This window comes from Rhinolophus hipposideros (genome assembly GCF_964194185.1).
Source record: "Rhinolophus hipposideros genome assembly, chromosome: 14".
Lineage (NCBI taxonomy): Eukaryota > Metazoa > Chordata > Mammalia > Chiroptera > Rhinolophidae > Rhinolophus > Rhinolophus hipposideros.
In genome coordinates, this window is record NC_138060.1 from 35543960 (window position 1) to 35563309 (window position 19350).

A 19350-nucleotide genomic window follows, 5' to 3' on the forward strand; every position below is an offset into this window, starting at 1 on the left:
TACCTCAGAACTATTGGCATTGGTTTGGATAATTCCTTGTGGTGGGCTTTCCTGTGCATTGCAGGATGTTTAGCGGCATCCCTGGCTCACTAGATGCCAGTAGCATTCCTGTTGTGACAACGAGAAAGTTCTCCAGACATTGCCAAATGTCCCCTCGGGGCCAAATCACCTCCAACTGGGAGCCACTGATTTAGTCAAAGAGAAGTCAGATGAGAGACGCTGTAGTAAAATAATTTGCAATGTTTCCTACCAGCCTATAACTACAACAATAATTCCTCAACATGTTTTGAACTCTTGCTTTGTCCTAGAAACAGTGCTAAATGCTTTTTATACATTATAACCCTTATTACTTCTACAAAGCCGTTATTATCTTCATTTCACAAATGAGGAAACTGGCCTTAGTTAAGTGACCTGCCCAAGGTCACACAGTGTGTAAATGGTAAACCAGAGGTCCCAATCAGGATGTGTGTCTCCAATGTCTTCACCTCGTGTAAGAGGCTCATTTCTCAGTGGTCAAACACACCACTCAGCATCCCATCAACTAAATGTGCATGATCAGGGATCTGGGGCTTCTTTATAAACCCTACTCTTTTCCTCTAAGATTGGAAGCTGTGTGTGTGTGTGTGTGAGCGAGCATGTTGCATCAGAAAGAAACAAAACCTTGAGGTAAGAAACAATGTCAAACATTATTTAAAAAATAAAACAGGTTATGCAACTAAATGACAGAGTGGCCTGGAAAGAAAAACAAGTGTGGAATCCTTAGAGGAGTGTGTTTTAAAGAGCGGAGTACTGGAATATAATCACGTGACTTGAGTAAACTTCCTTACTCCGTTCTTACAGGTCACAAATAATTGTACTCCCCTACACTTCAGTAAGTTTTAAGGGTTTCTGAGGCAGCGACTCAAACATGCTGTGAACTCTTTGGAGGAAGTGTCCCACAGAAACACTTAATAAACCATCCCCCACCTCTGGTGCTAGAAATCAGTGTGTGTGTGAGTATGTGTTTGTGTGTGTGTACGCGGGCAGGCAGGTGGCATTCTTGTGTTTCTAGTTTTGCCAATTCAGCTGGAGCCCTTGGACTCTGCCTAGATGCTCTTTAAAGTTTGTGGAAAGGCAACCTTCTTAAGTGCTGCTCTGCCAAATTTATAACCTCTGTTCTCAGTCCAGCCATCATACTCATAAAATCCTTTAGAAACTTAAAAACATACTGTTAGCAGTAGGACTATTTGCAGTACTAGTGGTAATTCCAAAAGGAAGACATCTAAGATAATAATGCATTATGTTTGTGCAGCCCTTCATGGTCTTGTACAATCCTTTCCCATGCTATCTATTGTAATTCTTACAGCCCTCCTGTGAGGATAGGTTGTACTATTGCTGCACTGAACAAATGAGGAAACTGAGGCTCAAACAGGTTGATGAAGCTGTCCAGACCTCCTAATTCTTCTGATTACCAGCCCACTATTTTTCCCCCATCACATTCACTTCTCCATTTTAAATAACACAAAACTTTTTTTAAAAAAGAACCATGGTTTGCCATAGGGATATTAAGTACAGCATAGGGAATATAGTCAATAATATCGTAATAACTATGTATGGTGTCAGGTGGGTACTAAGCGTATGGGGTGTTGTTCACTTTGTAAATTATATAAATGTGTAACCAGTATGCTATACACCTGAAACTAATATAAAATAATGTTGAATGTCAACTGTAATTGAAAAAAAAGTAAGTGTAAAAAAACAACAACAGTTGAGATATTAAAAATAACAAATAGAAAAGAACCACAGTTTGCTACCCCCATGAATGATCCCCTTCCATCAGTCTGCCAACCAGATTTGGCAAGTTGAATAGGATATGGAGACCCTGAGTTGTACACTGGAGGACACCACGTCCAGCCTCTCTCGCTGCAGCAGTCAAGTGTTTTTTTTAAAAAAATGTCAATCAGAATATGTCACTTGATTGCTTAGAACCCCCTCATGTCCCCTCATTTTGTTAATAGTTACTTTGCAGAAAATTGTAAAGACATATAAAAGTAGAGATTTTTATCATGAGCCCCTCTCTGAGTCCATCGCTTGCTCCAACAATTATCAACTCATGTGTGGCCAGTCTTGTTTCATTTATACTCTCTCACATACAGACATTATATCACTTCCTATTGCTTTTTGTATAAAATCCAAGTTCTTACAATGGCTCACAAGATCCTACCTGACTTGGCCCTGGCCATCACTAGGTTCTCACCTTACGTTCTTGTTAAACATACCTTCCTGCTGGTCTATAAAATACACTCAATTTGTTCTAGCCTTAGGGCCTCGATGTCCTCTCTGTTTGGAATACTGTACTTCTTTTCCTGGCACACACACACACTTGGTCGCTAAATTCAGGTCTCTCTCATCACATGGTTTTATTTTTATCCCTGATATTCTTATTTTTTATTGTGTGTGTGTTTCTGGCTTCTCTCCCCATAAACACCTCGAAAGCAGAATCCTTGCTATCCCGAGCACAGCTACACCCCAAAACAGTGCTGGCACACAGGAAACACACACACACACACACACACACACACACACACACACACACACGGTGCTTGTTTTAATAAATGAATGAATCTTGTATTGGGTCCAGTTCTTCCAGGTATATGATGACTTTCTTTCCAATCTTCTCATTTCAAAATGGGTTTTGATTTTCATCGTTACTTATCATCAAAGTACACTGTGTATGCTCCGTTTTTTTCACCTTTCTTTCCTTCTCTTCTCTTTCCCCTTGATACCCTCCATATGTGCCTTTGCTTCTAGAAAAGTGAGTCTGCCCTGGACTAGATTGGAGTCTAATAAGCCATTATCTTGTCCTTTCAGGATTGGAATTCAAGACACATCACAAAACTTTGGGATGATTCTGGAAGTCTTTAAAGGGACCTTGGCTCTTGGCATTCAACCCCACTCTCTATTTTATTAGGGTGCTCTCCAAGTTGTGAACATCTCGATGACAAACCATGACATGAATAAACGCCTTTTTTTTTTCTGTTTAGAACTGAGAAATAAGTCCATTGGCAAAAAGAATGAAAAAGCAAAAGAATTTGGGCAGAAATGATGGAGCCAAATATGAGGTGTGATCAACAAATATGGTAAATGCTGCTCCTGAGTGCCATCCTATGGAAAGGCAGGGATCTTCAATACGGAAAGCAGTGCATGGAACATTAGTAACAGTGTGTGACAAGTTTCAACTTGTTCAGTGCAATCAGTAGGGTGTGAGCTACAATTGAGAGAAGGTGTGTTTCAAAGTGTGTCGTAAATCATCCTCCATCATGACGCTGCTCCGTGTCACACATCGCTTCTGGTATATGGCAATTTCTGTCAAACAAACACATTATGATGTGTTCTCATCCATCTTATTCATCAGATCTTGCATAGTGCAACACCTGGCTCTTCCCCAAAGTCAAAATGACCATGAAAGGTAAATGTTTTGAATCGATTCAGGACATCGAGGCAGCCATGACAGCGCAACTAAAGACACTCATGAAAGAGGACTTCCAGAACTGCTTCAGAAAGTGGCAAGAATGATGGGATAATTGTATTTGAAGCGAGGGGGAGGATTTTGAGGGGGATTAATGGCAACGTGTTTTTTACTGCAATAATTTTTAGAAACATTCATTGTATTTTTTTTTTTTTTTTTTAGTCACACCTCATGTATATGTAGACCACTTCAGAGGTAAGAAGGAAGGCAGACTGGCTGTGAAAAGAGTCAGGGTGAGGATACATTCTGCACTCCATGAGGAAAGCAGAGAGGCAGGCCACTCCAAAGAGACTGTTATCCAGGGCGCAGGAGGCACAGAGGCCTGCAGGAGAGGGAAGGAGTGAAAGTGGGTGTTACGTTGTGTGGAAGCTGTGGAATATCTCAGAAAAGCTCTGGTTTTTGAGTTGGTTACAGTTGGGTTCAAACCCCTACTTTGTCAACACCTAACTGGGTGACCTTGGGATAATTAACTTGAACTTTTACACGCTTTGATTTCCTTCTTTGTAAAATGAGAAAATCATTGTTTCCCATGCAGGAGGATCATGAGAATGAAATGTGTAGAGGGTGCCAAAAAAAGTATACACACTTTAAGAAAGGAAAAAAATGTATTAAAATTACACTGATGGTAACAACTTTAAGCCCCTTTTGTAAATGCAGAAGTCAAACATGACTTGTATTCATCTGTAGTTATTGGTCTATATTGAGTATTACAATTTTAACAGAGTTTTTCCTTTCTTAAAATATGTGTACATTTTTTTTGCGCCCTCTGTATATACCAAGTCATCATCATAGAAATGAACATGCAAGATGAACTCCGTATATGAGATTTGTTGTTATATTTGTTACCATTACTTTTGTTGTTATATTATTCAGGCATTTAACTTAGCTACCCCTCTATACTTCCTTTCCTGCTGGCAATGGCTTGCAGCATACGGGGTAAATGAGCACTATTGTTGAGCAAAGGGAAGCATAGTCCTTTCCTTCAAGAAATATTTCTATTAACATCTAATGATCTCTCCCCCACTTTTATTTCGCTGACTGAAAGGACTACTTCATTTATTCCTTTAAATTCAGGAGACTTTGAAAGCTTCAAGCATCTGTAGTGGCAACCTGCCTGATTGGAAAGGCCTTGATTCAATTATAATTTCCCTGATCAGTGCACCACACTGAAAATGTGCTAAACATGTTGGCGTGAAAACCAGGAAGAAGCTTGCGTAAGCAAACTGGACTTGGCCCAGCACCAACACTCAGGGCACGGTGCTCTGCCCGGCAAATGCCTTTGGAGAACACGCAGGTCCTCACACACAGCTTTGCTGCTCCTTGTCCTGTGATTAGGGAGCCATACAGCCAAAGAGAAACATTGGCGGGTTGCTAGTGAGCGGAGGCAGGAACCCGGTGTTGTTTTCCAATAGAGAGTTTTATCTGGCACATCTTTTCTAAGACAACCCACAAGTAGTAGATGTGCCACCCGACAGTTGCATCTTGAGTCCCTAGTACCCAGTACACCACAGATAAGTTCCAGCTCCTTTTCCATTACTCTTACGCATTGCCAAGATAATATTATACACCTTACCGGGTCATTTTGGGGATTCAAAATACAAATGTAAAGAGCCTGGCATCTAGTCAATGCTCACAATATGGTGGCTGTAACTGAAATTCTTTTTTTTTTTTTTAACTTTTATTTATTTAAGTGTGTTTTTCCAGGACCGATCAGCTCCAAATCAAGTAGTTGTTTCAATCTAGTTGTGGAGGGCACAGCTCACAGTGGCCCACCGGGGGGTTGAACCAGCTACCTTGTTGTTAAGAGCACGGCGCTCTAACCAACTGAGCTAACCGGCCACCCCTGAAATTCTTACTTTAACAGAAGTGAAAAAAAAAAAGGTTTCTAGGCCTTGAGATGCTCCTGCCTGTGTTCACAGGTATTGTTCAAACATGAAAAGTGAAGATGAATGCAAATACAAGGGCAGTCAGTAGTCTATTCTAGCCAAAAGTTATTCATTGACCAATAAGTCAATGAATGAGGAAGTCAAACCACGGTTCAAATGAATAAATTCTGTTTAACTCTTGAGTAATAATTTAAATGTATATTTTTTCGAATTTTTATTGGGCCAGGGGCCCCAAACTGGGAAGAAAACTTATCAAACTTTTGAGAATTAAAAGAATAAATAGAAAAAACCATGGTATTTTAATCAGCTGGTTATGTGAACATTACAAAAAAACACACATGGGATAACTGTGTGGGGAAAAAAATATATACATACATATATTCATATATATAATAATTACAGTGTTTGGAGCATTTACTTATAAGTACTTCTACATATTAACTTCAATTAAGCCTCACAACAACTCTATGAAGCACTATTATCCCCATTTTACTGATGATGAAATTGAGGCACAGATAGGATTAGTTACTCATCCAAAGTCACACAGCGAGTAAAGGGTTGAGCTGGCATCCAAACCCAGGTAGCCTGCACTCTTAACCACTGTGCTATAGTTTATTGTATAGTACAGAATATTATAAATTTCTCTGGAGTTTATAGCTCATATTCCTATTTAAGAATTTCAAAAGTTTAATGCCTTTTATGTACCCTATCTCCATGGTATCATCATCTTTCCAGCAACGAAAATTAGAGAACTCAGAATCATTTTGATTTCTTTTTTTCTTAATACTCACATTCAACCCACAGGGATTCTGCCTTCACAAATTTTTAAAGAAATTCATCCTTTATTTTCTAATTCTACTGCTTTCTGATCTAACTCAGGTCTTCACTGTGCTTTCCGTGAACTGTGGTAGTATATCCCCTCTTTGTTGTTCCTTCCAGCTCTTTCCCTCCTCAAGCCATACTTCGGGTGTGGATATACTGGGATCACCCCCAAGGGAAAATAAGTCAGAATTCATAGGTAGGGAAGAGTACACAGAGTTAAAGAGTACACAGAGTTAAACAGTTTATCTAAGGTTCTAGTATAGATAACTATCTAAAACCTTATGTTTTCCTTGCTCCCTTAAAGTTATGCATGTGCTTAACTATTCAGTGTATTTATTATTATAAACTTGGAAATAATAAAATGTATATTTTATTACATTTAGAAGCTCAAAAATAATACACGATTATCTGGAATCTTGAGGTTCTATGTACTTATGCTAACTACAAAAAGTCAGGAACAAAAGGACAAATACTGTGCGTATATGAGGTACATAGTGTAGGCATAGTCAGAAAGTAGAATGCTCATTTCCAGGGACTGAAGGGAGGGAAGAATGGGGAGTTGCTGTTTAATGGATGTGGAGTTTCAGTTTTGCAAGATGAAGAGTTCTGGAGCTGGATGGTTTTAATGGTAGCACACCAGTGTGAACATACTGAATGCCACTGAACTGTACACTTAAAATGGTTAAGATGGACAACTTTATGTTCTCTGTATTTTACCACGATTTCTAAAAAAGAATAAGGATCATCTAGAGGTTACCCCAAAAGTTGGAAAGCTTCTACTTTGGATTGATGCCTTCGAGCAGCACCTTACATTTGTATCATGCTTCACATGTATATCATGCCATGTGACCCAAAGGACAACTCTGTGAAGTAGGAAGCACAGTTATGATCATTATTCCCCCCCCCCCTTTAAATGTGGGGAACTTGAAACTCATCTGGGTTAAGTGACCTGTCTGTGGTAAATAATGCTTGGACTTGAATTAATGAAATTAATGGTTTCCTAGGTATGGCTTTCAAATTTTCTTCTAGCATATAGCATTAGAAAACCGATAACACAATTAGACTGCCTGCCTGAGGAGTAACTTGCCAATTTTCTACTTTCCAGGAGTGAGGCAGAACCCTGCAGATGTGCTGTCCCTGGAAAAGAATGATGGCTAGCTATGTAGCTTTATTTGGATTTGCCTAACCACAACAAGGAAGTTACCCATCCCAGTGGAAATGGTGTGCTTAAGATTTGGAGGCTATTTTCATCAAGGACATTCTATGACTTAGGTAAGAATTTTGCAAGGTTAAGCGTGAAGAATGAAGAGAACTTATACTTTGTGACCCATTATCCCTTTCTTTGTAAAACCTGGGTGGGATGAGAAGAAATTTTTCTCTCTGCCTGAGATGACCTGGTGTTTTCCCTCACTTAGGGGAGAGAGAATGCTTTCAAATGGCATTTCCCTACTTATGGATGGAATAATGATATATGGGATTACTTTTTAAACGCCCCGTAGGAGTGTGTGGGCATATGGATGAAACAGGTTGGCCATGGGTGATAATTATTGAAGCTACTTGATGGCTACATTGGGATTCACCATATTTATTATTCTTTCTCTATAAATTTAAAAACAGCAATTCTCTAAGCGTTTTCTACAGCACACTTTGTAAAAAAAAAAAGAAAAGGTAGATTCTGTAGTCAAAAATTTAGGAAACACAGTTTACTTGAAAGCCACAGAACATACTAGAATATTAAAGAGTCTCAGGTGTCTTGCATTTATTAGACCTTTAAACACAGTTTAACCCACATTCTATTTCTCAATTTGATCTAGCTATTGAAACCTTTTTTTTTTAAACCAAGGAACGCCTGTTAATAACTCGTCAAACTAGCATTCCAACGGGATGCACTTTGGTGAGCCTGTTTTAAAAGGTCATGTGATGACTCTTCATTAGAAAGAACAAACACCAAGGACATTTTCCTATGTTTTTTCTATTTATTCTATTCTATTATTCTATTATTTCTATTTATTTTCTATTATTTCTATTTATTTTCTATTTATTCTTTTCATTCTCAAAAGTTTGATAAGTTTTCTTCCCAGTTTGGGGCCCCTCGCCCAATAAAAATTTTAAAAAATATATTTTTTTGCCAAGAACAGCTTTTGAGAACTTGGGGAGATTTATTATTATTATTATTATTATTATTATTATTTTGGATCACAGAGGAAATGCAAGGAAACCACTTGCTGATTATGAGTCGAGCCAACACACCAAATCACCATGGGGAGATCTCAGTTCTGTGTGCTGGGTTATATACACGCAACAGAAACAGAATATGTAAGTGATTAAGGACATGGCCTCTGGGATCACATAGCTTGTGTTCAAATCTCAGCTGTGTGACCGTGGGTAAGTTGCTTAACCTCTTTGGGCCTCAATTTCTTTATCTATAAAATAGAGATAATAAGATTTTCACAAAAACCTTTATAGAGTGGTTGCCAGATTTACTAAGCAAAAATACAGGATGCCCAAATATTGCATGGAACATATGTATACTAAAAAATTTTTTGCTCTTTATCTGAAATTCAAATTTAACTGGGCAGCCTGTGTTTTCCTGGCAACCCTACTTTATAGGGTTGTTGGGAGGACTATGTGACATAAGCCATATTGAACTCTCAGAAAGTGCCTGGCACCTAGTAAGCACACAGTTAACTATTGGTTATTGTCATTAATATACCACTTCAATCGGAGGCATCTTTTTTTTATTCTGATTCTCCTAATAATTTTCTAAACATTTCTGTGGGTATATAATTGAACCATTTATAGTTAGATATTCTCTATAAGCAATAAAAAGAAGAAAGTGATATCTTCTGGCTCAAGTCCTTGGATAGAAGTGTTTTGTAAGGGCCAAGAAAGGCGCATTAAATTGCCCTTTATCTACTATTAGTGGAAGTAAGCCATAGTAGGAAAAATTGTTCACACTTGCCTTGTGTGATAATCGCTAATATTTTTTGAGCTCTAATAGAGCTACTTTTGTAAGGTTTTTCTTAGGGAAGAATTAACTTGGATTCTCAAAACAGCTGTTAAAAGAGTGGAGAGGAACAAAGGAAACCCTCAAGAGTTTGGTAGCCAAGGGAAGTTAGCCTGGGCTGTAGTAAAAAACATGAAGGAAAGACATTACCAAATGCAGTTAACTGAGAGCTCACTGCAACATCTGAAAGAGGATTACTACTCAACCAGCTTGTCACGGGTTTATAGAGTTAGCAGTGCAATTTCTGCACAGTCCCTACACTTGCTTAATGTACATGTTGCAAGGAACCCATGAACAGAACTAAAAGTCTAACTCACATGGATTCCCCTAGACGTATAACGAAAAGTCTAGCTTCCCATGCAAGGTACACAATTTTACACAGCTTTTTCAGCAAAAGTGAAATTATTTATAAATAAATTGATGATATATTTCTCTTTCATTGTTGACTCATGACCTACTAAAGATTTGGATTAAGAATCATGATTTGCATAAACACATGGTTATGAAATTTTTCTATAGAAGGGAATGAAGTTCTGAATACAGTAAGCTGAGAAAAATAGGAGCATGTTTAATTTTTAAGTAAAAGGTAACCGGTCTTCAAGTTATGAAAGTAAAATTTGAATATATTTACAGAAAGAAAATCTACTTATTTATCAGCATACTTTCACAATGAAATAAAAAATATCAGGCAGAGAAAGACAGTAAGTGAAATAGGAAAGAAAAAAAAAGATACAAAGAAAATCAAAGACACAGACAGAAACCAAGAGACACACAGGGATCAATTCTAAAACTCCTATACAAAGTGGCAAATCCCCTTTTAGTTTGCATAGTTTCTTCCTATCTATTTTTAAAACAGTATATTTTCTTTCTCTGACATCATGCATTAGGCACCCTCCCTTATTTTCATAATTTGTCACACATATCATGGGTGGGGGAAAGACATGATTTTAATGATCAACAAAATCTATATATCAGGAAGTCATCTTAGAGTTCTTGAATTTAGTTTCACTTTTATGCTTCAAACACGGTTTACAAACACGTTTTTCAATTTCCTGATAAACAAAAGGTCTACTTAATTCAGAAAATGACTGGGTTTTTTTGGTTTGCAAACAAATAATCATTAAACTGAATGAAGCTAGTTTAGTTCCTAGTGCTAAACAGCGCCAGCTGAGGCTTCTCCTGGCCTCGGATGGCTGTCAAAAGGAACCTACATTGAAGGCAGTTGTAAAATAAGTGGACAAATAAATAACACCAGCAAGGGCAAAAATAACCAAACCAAACACCTTTTTGTCAGGACACGTTATGAGGAACTTGCGAAACTTGATTATTTGCTTTCTGCGTTTGGTCTCCTAGAGACAACACGAGGGTAAAATGAAACCAGCACTTGGTTTTCAGACCCTGCTGGTAACAATTTTAAGGGAAAAGCAATGAGAAAAGTCTACTCACCAATGTCACGAACTTCAGCTCCTTAGCTACCACACCTTGGTCTAGCCAGAAGGAAAGCAGGAGCAAGAAGCTAAGGTGAAGGCTTGCTGTTCTGGCCACCAGGAGAGGGACAGTTCTCATGCTGGGACAAGCTGTTTCAGACAGGAGTTTAGGAGGTGCTGCTTCCCGAGCAGAAGTCATTGGAGGGGAAGCTATTTAATCAAGGATTAAAAGAGGAGGAGGAGCTAGGAGGAGCCAGACCTGTAAATAATGAAATCTCCAGGTAGCTTGGGGCGGGGTTTGGCTTGTGTCTGGTTAGATAATTTTTGGGCAGAGTGTGAGAGATCGTTCTTCTGGGTTTAAGTTAGAACACTGAGACCCCGAGAGGGCAAATCTGTTGTTCAAGGTCACAGAGCATCTTTAGTAAACATTTCTTTTTTAGTTTACCTTTACTTTAGATGGGGTTGTGATACAGTGTTTGTTTTGTGGTTGTCACCTGGGAAGAGGATCTGCCCTGACTTTGGAAACCTTAGGCCAGTGATTCCTAATCTTTTGGGAATCCAGAATTATAGGGAGAGAACTTTGGAAGGAACTGCAGGTACTGGCATATTTTGGGTCTATTCCCCAAGCCAAACATGGTTCCCTTTTCTAAAACTCTCATGTAGCCTACGGAGGTACTTTTAAATTGAAGAAAAGTAAGAGCAATTTTATTTTGAAAATTTTAGTCAGCTCTTAAGATATTTAGTGTTCAAATATCTTAACGGAAGATATTTGCAATATCTCTATGGAACCTCAAAATTAGGATATAAAGCACCTTTTCTAACCGGAAACAGTTTAAAAACAATAACAAACTAACCTACAACTCTATATTGTCCGTCACCAACTTTGGCCATGAGCCTTATATTCTGTGTGAATCACATCCTTGCCTCTCCATCCATGATCTCCTCAGGGAGGCTACAAAAGAGGATAATCCGGACTGAGGAATGTTAGCTTTCCATTTTCCCCAGCCTGTCAGCCTCAGTCATACGCTAAAACAGGATTTTTGTGCAGAGCTCCTGTGGTGATGTTTCTACCCCACCAGCAGAGGGAGAACAATGGTTTTTCCCACAGCCTGTTCTCTAGTACACTGTACTTACCTGTGACAGGAGAGTTCTGTTGTTATGTGATCATAGGATGCCCTAGAATGTGGTGTGTGGGAGAGCTCTTGCTTCTTCTGGTGTGGGGAAATACAAGTATATGTGAGGAATGAATGCATGCGTGGTTCTGGTTTGATATTTAAGCAGCCTTGTGACTCTCTCTTTGCCATCACGTTCTCCACCTGTCAGTCTCCACTGTCATTTTTAATGGATAAGGTTTTGAAGAGATGGGTGCAGGGAAAGGGGGATGAAGATCGAGAGGTTGCCCACAGCAGAGATGAAGTCCCCACACTGATCCCTGCTGCGTGCTTCAAGTAACCTGAGAAAGGAAGTGCCAGCACCTGTTTACCATTTACAGGCTTCATTCTGAACCACATACCTTAAATTGTGGCAGACACCTGATTCTGCTCAGTGTCTTATTTTTCTCAAGGATCAGCCTGGCTCCTTGTTCTCCTGTCTTCTTCTTTGTCTCATTCTTGTATTGATGTTTGGTACTATTCTGGCTATAGCCTTAGTGCCTCCTGATAATCACCCTGGTTCTATAACCTACCCGGGCCATGTTGTACTAGGATAGATGAACCATCCTTTTTGTTCTTTGTATTTTATTTATTTATATTTATGAATGCATTAAAATTTTTTTTTCAATTACAGTCAAATAATTTTTCAATTTGATAGTCAAATTATTTTATATTAGTTTCAGTTGTACAGTGCAGTGGTTAGAGATTTATATGATTTATGAAGTAATCTTCCTGATAAGTCTTGTACCCACCTGGCACTGTACATAGTTATTACAATATGCTTTACTTTACATCCCTGTGACTGTTTTGTAACTACCAATGTGCACTGCTTAATCACTTCATAATTTTCACCTATCCCCCAAACCCCCTTCCATCTGGCAAACATCAGCTTGTTCCCTGAATATGAGTCTGTTTCTGTTTTGTTTGTTGGCTTATTTCGTTTAGATTCCACATATAAGTGAAATGATACGGTATTTGTCTTTCTCTGTCTGATTTATTTCACTTAGCATAATACCTTCCAGGTCCACCCATGTTGTTGCAAATGGTAAGATTTCATTCCTTTTTATGGCTGAGTAATATTCCATTGTACCACCTCCTCTTTATCCAATCGTCTGCTGATGGGCACTTGGGTTGTTTCCATGTGTTGGCTATTGTAAATAACACTGCAGTAAGCATAGGGATGCATTTAGCTTTCCCAATTAGTGTTTTGTATTTCTTTGGATAAATACCCAGAAGTGGAATTGCTGGGTTATAAGGTAGTTTATTGGATAAATTCTACTTCTGACCCAGACTTTCTCTGTGTTACCTCCTGTGGGCTCCTTTTTTTCTCCAACTAAGAACAACAACAGCAACAGCAACAACTTCTTATAGAGAGAACCGGAAAAGGCTGTTTGAGTTTAGTACACCTCAATTCAAACTTAATTCCAGTTGGAGTAAGTATCCTAACTTCTACCTTGATCATCAAATTATAAGGGGAAGAGAAGATCAGAAATGCAGATCTGCATTGAAATTCGGTCTGAAAGATCCTCAACTCAGATAAAACCCATTTTAGAATCTTCTTTGGTCTCTAGAACCTTGAACTCACAAGTCCTTTGTAAAGACTCAGCATCATCTGGAATAAACCTATGATATGATAGCATTGAAAGTTGAGATCCATCAATAGGTACATTGGTTGTTCACTAGGTAGAAGGGCTATTGACTTTCTCCATCTCTAAAACTGTGTTATTTGACTCTTAGTGCCGTGTGGGCTGTGGACAGTCAATAATATTGATTGATCAATATAAAGGCAAATTATTGCATCAGAGCCTTGTTACAATGTTAGCTGCTTTGAGGCAAAATTTAGTACAAGATAGGTTTAGAGTAAAAATTCTCTTCCCCTCGACCAGTCATTTTGTTTTTTTACATTGTTGTTTTTTGTTTTTGTTTTGTTTTTGTTTGTTTTGGTGTGTGTGCGTGTGCGTGTGTGTGTGTGTCTATTTGCCTTTGGCAGAAAATGGCTATTGTTTAGTATTCAGACAAACATCCCCCCATATTACCAGTGACTATGTCATTAGAATATTATCATAATAAGGTGTAACTTCAGAGATCATCTTTCCTGTACTTCTCTAACTTTAACACGTGTAAGAATTACCCGGAAAGCTTAATAAGATACAGATTCCTGGGCCTCACTCCCAGAAATTCTAGTTTAGGAAGTTCAGATAAGATCAGTAACAGTGCCCTGTCAAGCCTTATTAGAGCCTGAGGTACAAAGAAACATCAGTAATACTGCTCTTGTCTTTTAAAAATTTTTGATATTTTTTTAAATGATAGATTATTTTACATTAACTTTTATTTCTTGAATATTGTATAAAATATTATTTATCTTGATTAAAGAGTTTTGTTCACCCCCTTAAATTTTGTGCCCAAAGTGAGTGCCTCATTCTCCTCACCCCAGCTCCAAGACTTGACCCTAAGAATTGGAAGGTGGGAAAGAACAACTTCTTTTTTCTTTTGAGATTAAAGTATCTAACTTTCTCTAGTTTTGTCTACAAGGAAATGAAGGCTTGGGTGAGATGAGGCCAGGTTTGGATGACGATACGGAGTCATCAAGAACTGAAAGGAACCTAATAGTTTTGTCTGTTAAACTGAACAACGATGACCTCCAGCTGCTCCTTGGATTATAATTACCTGTACAGGACTGGCCTCCCTCATAAACCCTCCCCTTGTAATACAGCTGTTTTTCTCACATTCAGAACTAACTAACCTGAGAGAACAGAGATGACTCATAACTGAGAAAGAGCTGTGGAGAACAGAGATAAGGTCTGGTCTTTCTGAAACTATCACCCAGGAACAAGTCTGAAAGGTAATTCAATTTACAGCATAGTTCATCTGCCTATTCCTATTGTATGGCCAATTCCTAAGCTATTGAAGATAATTTATTTTTCTCCAGCCCCAATTTCTGCCCCTATCTTCCTCTTCCTTCTTTTGATTTGTCTTGTATTAAAGAGATTCCACAACTTCTTACAGTATCATGAAAATCCCAGAATAATACAGTAACACATTTAGAAAGTCCTCAGTTTGTCCTTGCTAATGTCTTGAATCAAATCATGCCAGTGGCCACTAAAAATCTTCCATTGGCTTCCCACCATGCTGAAAATAAAATCCCAAACCTCTCCATGGCTTATGAGACCCCACATGATCTGGCTCCTGCTATCTCTTTAACTTCTACTGCTCTTCTCCTGCTCATTCCATTCTAGCCATACTGACCTCATTGTTTCTCAAACAAACCACAAATGCTTCTACTTCAAGCCCATTGCATTTTACAGCTCTATCTCTTTAGTACACTTTTCCCTCAAATGGGTGGATGCTTTCACTCACTTTTTTCGGTTGGCCTTCCTTGACTGTATAGTTCAACTAGCAGATTCCCAGCAGTCTCTATCATACCACCTTGTTTTATTTCTGTTATAGCAGTTTTCACACCTGACACCATGTTATATATTTGTTTGTTTGTTGTCTGTCTCCTCCATTAGAATGTAAACTCCATGAAAGCAGAGAAGTTTCCTTCCTGTGGTTTTCCTTTGAATCATAAGACTTTTATGATTGAAACAGCCATGTGGCCTTATAATCTGGTCCAATCCACTTCTATGTGTCCCTTACCACAGTAATTTCCCTGAAGAATATAGTTTCCCTGAAGAATATAGTAATGCGGTGTCCCCATTAGATAGAACAATACCTGACACATAGTATGGACTCAATAAATATTTGTTGAATGAATGAATGAATTCTTAGTAGTCAACTCCTTTATCTAAAAAAAAAAAAAAATCTCCCAACACATTTTGAAATCTTCTAATATCTCTAAACTGGTTTCCTGTTTATCCCATTACCAGAAGAAAGGGCACTTTTACAGTTTAAATGACTTGCTATAAATAAGTAAAATCATGTCACTCTTATCTCTTGATTGCGAGACTTTCCAAGCTTTGTGATTTTCGAAGTCCTCTTCTCCATTTGTTGACTGCTGACCTTAGGCTTCTTGCTAGTTTCTGTCAACTGAGATGTGTTTTGGGGGAATCAGTGGGCTGAAGGAGAGGCAATTTTCGAATCCCATATTTGATTGAAAAAACTAATGTAACTTTTTCATTTTATGTGATAATGTCTGTGTTTATTTTAATAAAAATAATATTTTAAATTACTTATCATGGGGCACACATGATGATGTTACACACACATACAAAAATACACAGACATGAATGCATGCCTCAGGATAAATATACCCTCCTTCTGGAAGTGAGGCATTACTTTGAGTAGTACCCTCAAAGGGGTACTACTGTAAGAAAACGTGGGGACACTTTGTGATACTTAATGGGGAAATCTTTGTGGTAGGCCGTAGATATTCTGTTATATCATAGTGAGTTTGAGAGTAGGTCTTCTAAAACATCTTAAATATATCCATTTTACCCCATTTCATCCTTCTTCACTTCTCAGTGGATTTATTAGTCTGACAACAAAAATGGAAATTGAGTAACCTGAAGTTCATACACTTTACCTGACGTTGCTCATTAGAAAGAATGTTGAAAACCGCAGCATTATTCTTACCACAAGAAAAACTCAAACATTTTTGTAACATGATGTAATTTGGGATATCATATAGATGTAAGGAAAAAAAGTGATTTATAGTCCAAGTTTGGATAACAAAGTCGTTGCTTAATTGACGTGTCTGTATGAAACTATATTCTTCAGGGAAATTACTGTGGTAAGGGACACATAGAAGTGGATTGGACCAGATTATAAGGCCACATGGCTGTTTCAATCATAAAAGTCTTATGATTCAAAGGAAAACCACAGGAATCTCCATTTATTGACCATTTCTTTTCCTTCTGAAAAAGTTTCACAGAAGACTAGAGTCTTTATAGCTGAAGGATTTTAAAGTTAATGTTGCTACTGACATTATGGAAAAGTAATGTAAAGAGACATAAAATATATCCCCAAATGTCAGTTGCTCAAAAATACCAATAACTTATAAAAAATGCATTGACTTAGAGCAGTTCTATCTAAAAAATATATATTTGATTAATGTGCTTTGTACCATGTTACAACTTTACAAATCCCATCTTTTAATCCACAAAACAATGATTCACATAAAATGATTGCCAAACTGCATTTCTTCCCAGAGATGCCACTGAGTCATAACTGCTATGCTCAATCCTAAATCATCATTCCTCTGTCAATCCACTGCATCAAAAATGGGTCAAAGTATTTTTTTCTGATCAGTTTGTTCAGGTGAAGAATTACTATAAAGACGTGGTTCTCAAAGTGTAGGTTGGGATCTCTGAGACTCTTCAGGCAGTCCTGAGATACTTGCAGTGCATCCCTGAGATCTGTTCAGAGGGTCCACAGGGTCAAACTATTTTTATAACAATACCAAGATATTATTTTCTTTTTCATTCTTATTCTCTCATGAGTATTCATTGGCGTTTTCCAAAGGCCATATGAACTGTTATGGCATCATTGCTCTGATGGCAACTTGGATGTGTGCTTGTGCATCTTATGTTTTAAAATGTTCTCAGTTTTACTTTTCAACACAGTAAATATCAATAGATATAACTCACATAAAAATGTTTGAAAACCGTTGCTGTAGGCAAGCTAATGACTAAAAATTTGTTGAGTATCTGCTCTGGGAACATCAGAGGCCATTGGAACCAAGAGGCTCTGGGAACAAATAGGCCCTGGGAACATCAAATTTAAGCAGACACAATTCCTCCCTCAGGGAACATACTATCTTGTAGGGGAAGACGAACAATTATAATGTGATGAACTCAGTGAAACAAGCACAGAAATATTATGGTTGCTAAAAAGAGGAATATTCATTTAATCATTCATTAACCTAATATTCAGGTCAATAGAAAAGACATAGAGGAATGAGAGAAGATAATGCATTGTGGGGATCTGCAAGTGGTTGGATTGGGATATCTTAAGGGTGAATAATCTCTTTAAAACATATCTTGTGTCTTTGGCTACTTTTATAAGTTTGGTGATAATTATTGGACTGTATTCAAAAGGATTCACTGGGTGGTGTATTGTAAACGTTTGACTGGATCTGAAAAAAAATTCTGATTTGTAGCATTTACCAATTTCCATGGTGGAAATACTTCCACCATGGCTGATTTGAAGCTACCAACATGATGTCACTGAATGTAAAGTTGGGAAGAGATAAACATACCATTATATCATACTTCTTATACTTATATGAGTGTAAACAGCCTCAAGAGCATAGATAATAATCCAAGTAAAATAACTTAAAAGTGATGAGTTTTGAATATTTATTATCTTTGTTTTTAATATCACTTATTTAAATTTATGTAGTTTAATTTTTTAAAAATGGCTATATTTAATAACCAGTTTGCAAAATTATTGAAAATTTAACAATTGGTTTTTGTAAGCCAGCGTAACCTGATTCCTGCACACCACTGGGTCCACTGTCTCATTATGGTGTCACTACAATTTCTTTATTTTGAAGGGGGATAAATATTGAACATCTTGACTGAGAGACAGGTGGGGAATTGAAAAACTCCAGTTATGGGTGTAGTTATGGGAGGGTGTGGGTGACAGAGAGGGTGGGCAGGGGGGAGCTGTGCAAGGGTTCAAACAGAAGGGTAAAGAATAGTAATTATGAAGTCAAAGTCAGAATGTAAATACTAGATGTTAGAAACAGGAGTTCCTTAGAGGGGAAGGAGAGAAAGTGAGGGCATTACTAATTATGGAGTGCCTACTGTATGTGTGAACTCTGCTAGTCACATGGCACATTTTATCTCCTCTAATGTTCACAACATACATGAAAGTACAGTGTAAGAATAAGAACTCATATCTATTTAACTTCAAAATCCTTACTCTTTTTTCATTTCTTTAAGCGAGAATAGAAAATTTACAGGGTAGTAGAATAGAGGTATCTGGAAACAGAAATTAAGGAGACAAATACTGAGGCCAGAGTGGCATCAGGGTGAAGGCCAGACCACGAGGTGCTGGACCTGAAAGAGCTTGTGCTGGACAAGGCACTCGTCTAACAATCTGAGGCAGCTTCCTAAGAGGAAAGTCTGCTGTTTCCAAAAGACAGAACATACTCTTCTGACGAAAGATTATTCTTCTTTCCTTTTTCAAAAAATGCTAAGAGCTTTGTGTACTTACAACCAGCATCATGAGAATTGGTGCGGTACTTAAAGGAATGTGTTACATGCAAAAATGCAGGAATCCAGAGTTACGAATATTCGATTTATGGCTATGCATACAAAGTTCCAACAGGGGAGGAAGAGGAAATGATCCCAGGCAGATGGTGCTCAGCTCTGCCTTTGTCTCATTCTCTCCTCCTTATATTGGTTCTCAGATAGCACGAGGGCTGTTGGTCTTGTCCTGGACTTGGTTATGTGTTGATTACGTCCTCCAGGAAGCAGATGACAAGACAGTTAGAAGCACAAGCTCTATATTGGGGATAATGCCTATTAAAAAGGAAAGGGAGAAGGAGTAGGCAGGAAAAGCCTTCAGCCTGTGATGCAAGTCCAATACCTGGGAAAAGAGAGGT

At 38.0% G+C, this 19350-nt stretch overlaps 1 protein-coding gene across 2 annotated transcripts in view; it reads right to left on the reverse strand.

Moving 5' to 3' along the window:
• Positions 1-10882, reverse strand: part of ACP3 (acid phosphatase 3) — a 48015-nt gene extending 37133 nt beyond the window's left edge. Inside the window, exon 1 of one of the 2 annotated variants that reach the window (XM_081071813.1) lies at positions 10670-10882. In XM_081071813.1, coding sequence (XP_080927939.1) covers positions 10670-10849 — 180 coding nt within the window. In that variant the 5' untranslated portion in view covers positions 10850-10882. The remainder of the gene's footprint in view (positions 1-10669) is intronic. The other variant, XM_081071814.1, reaches the window with a different exon arrangement.
• Between the last annotated feature and the right edge of the window lie 8468 nt (positions 10883-19350).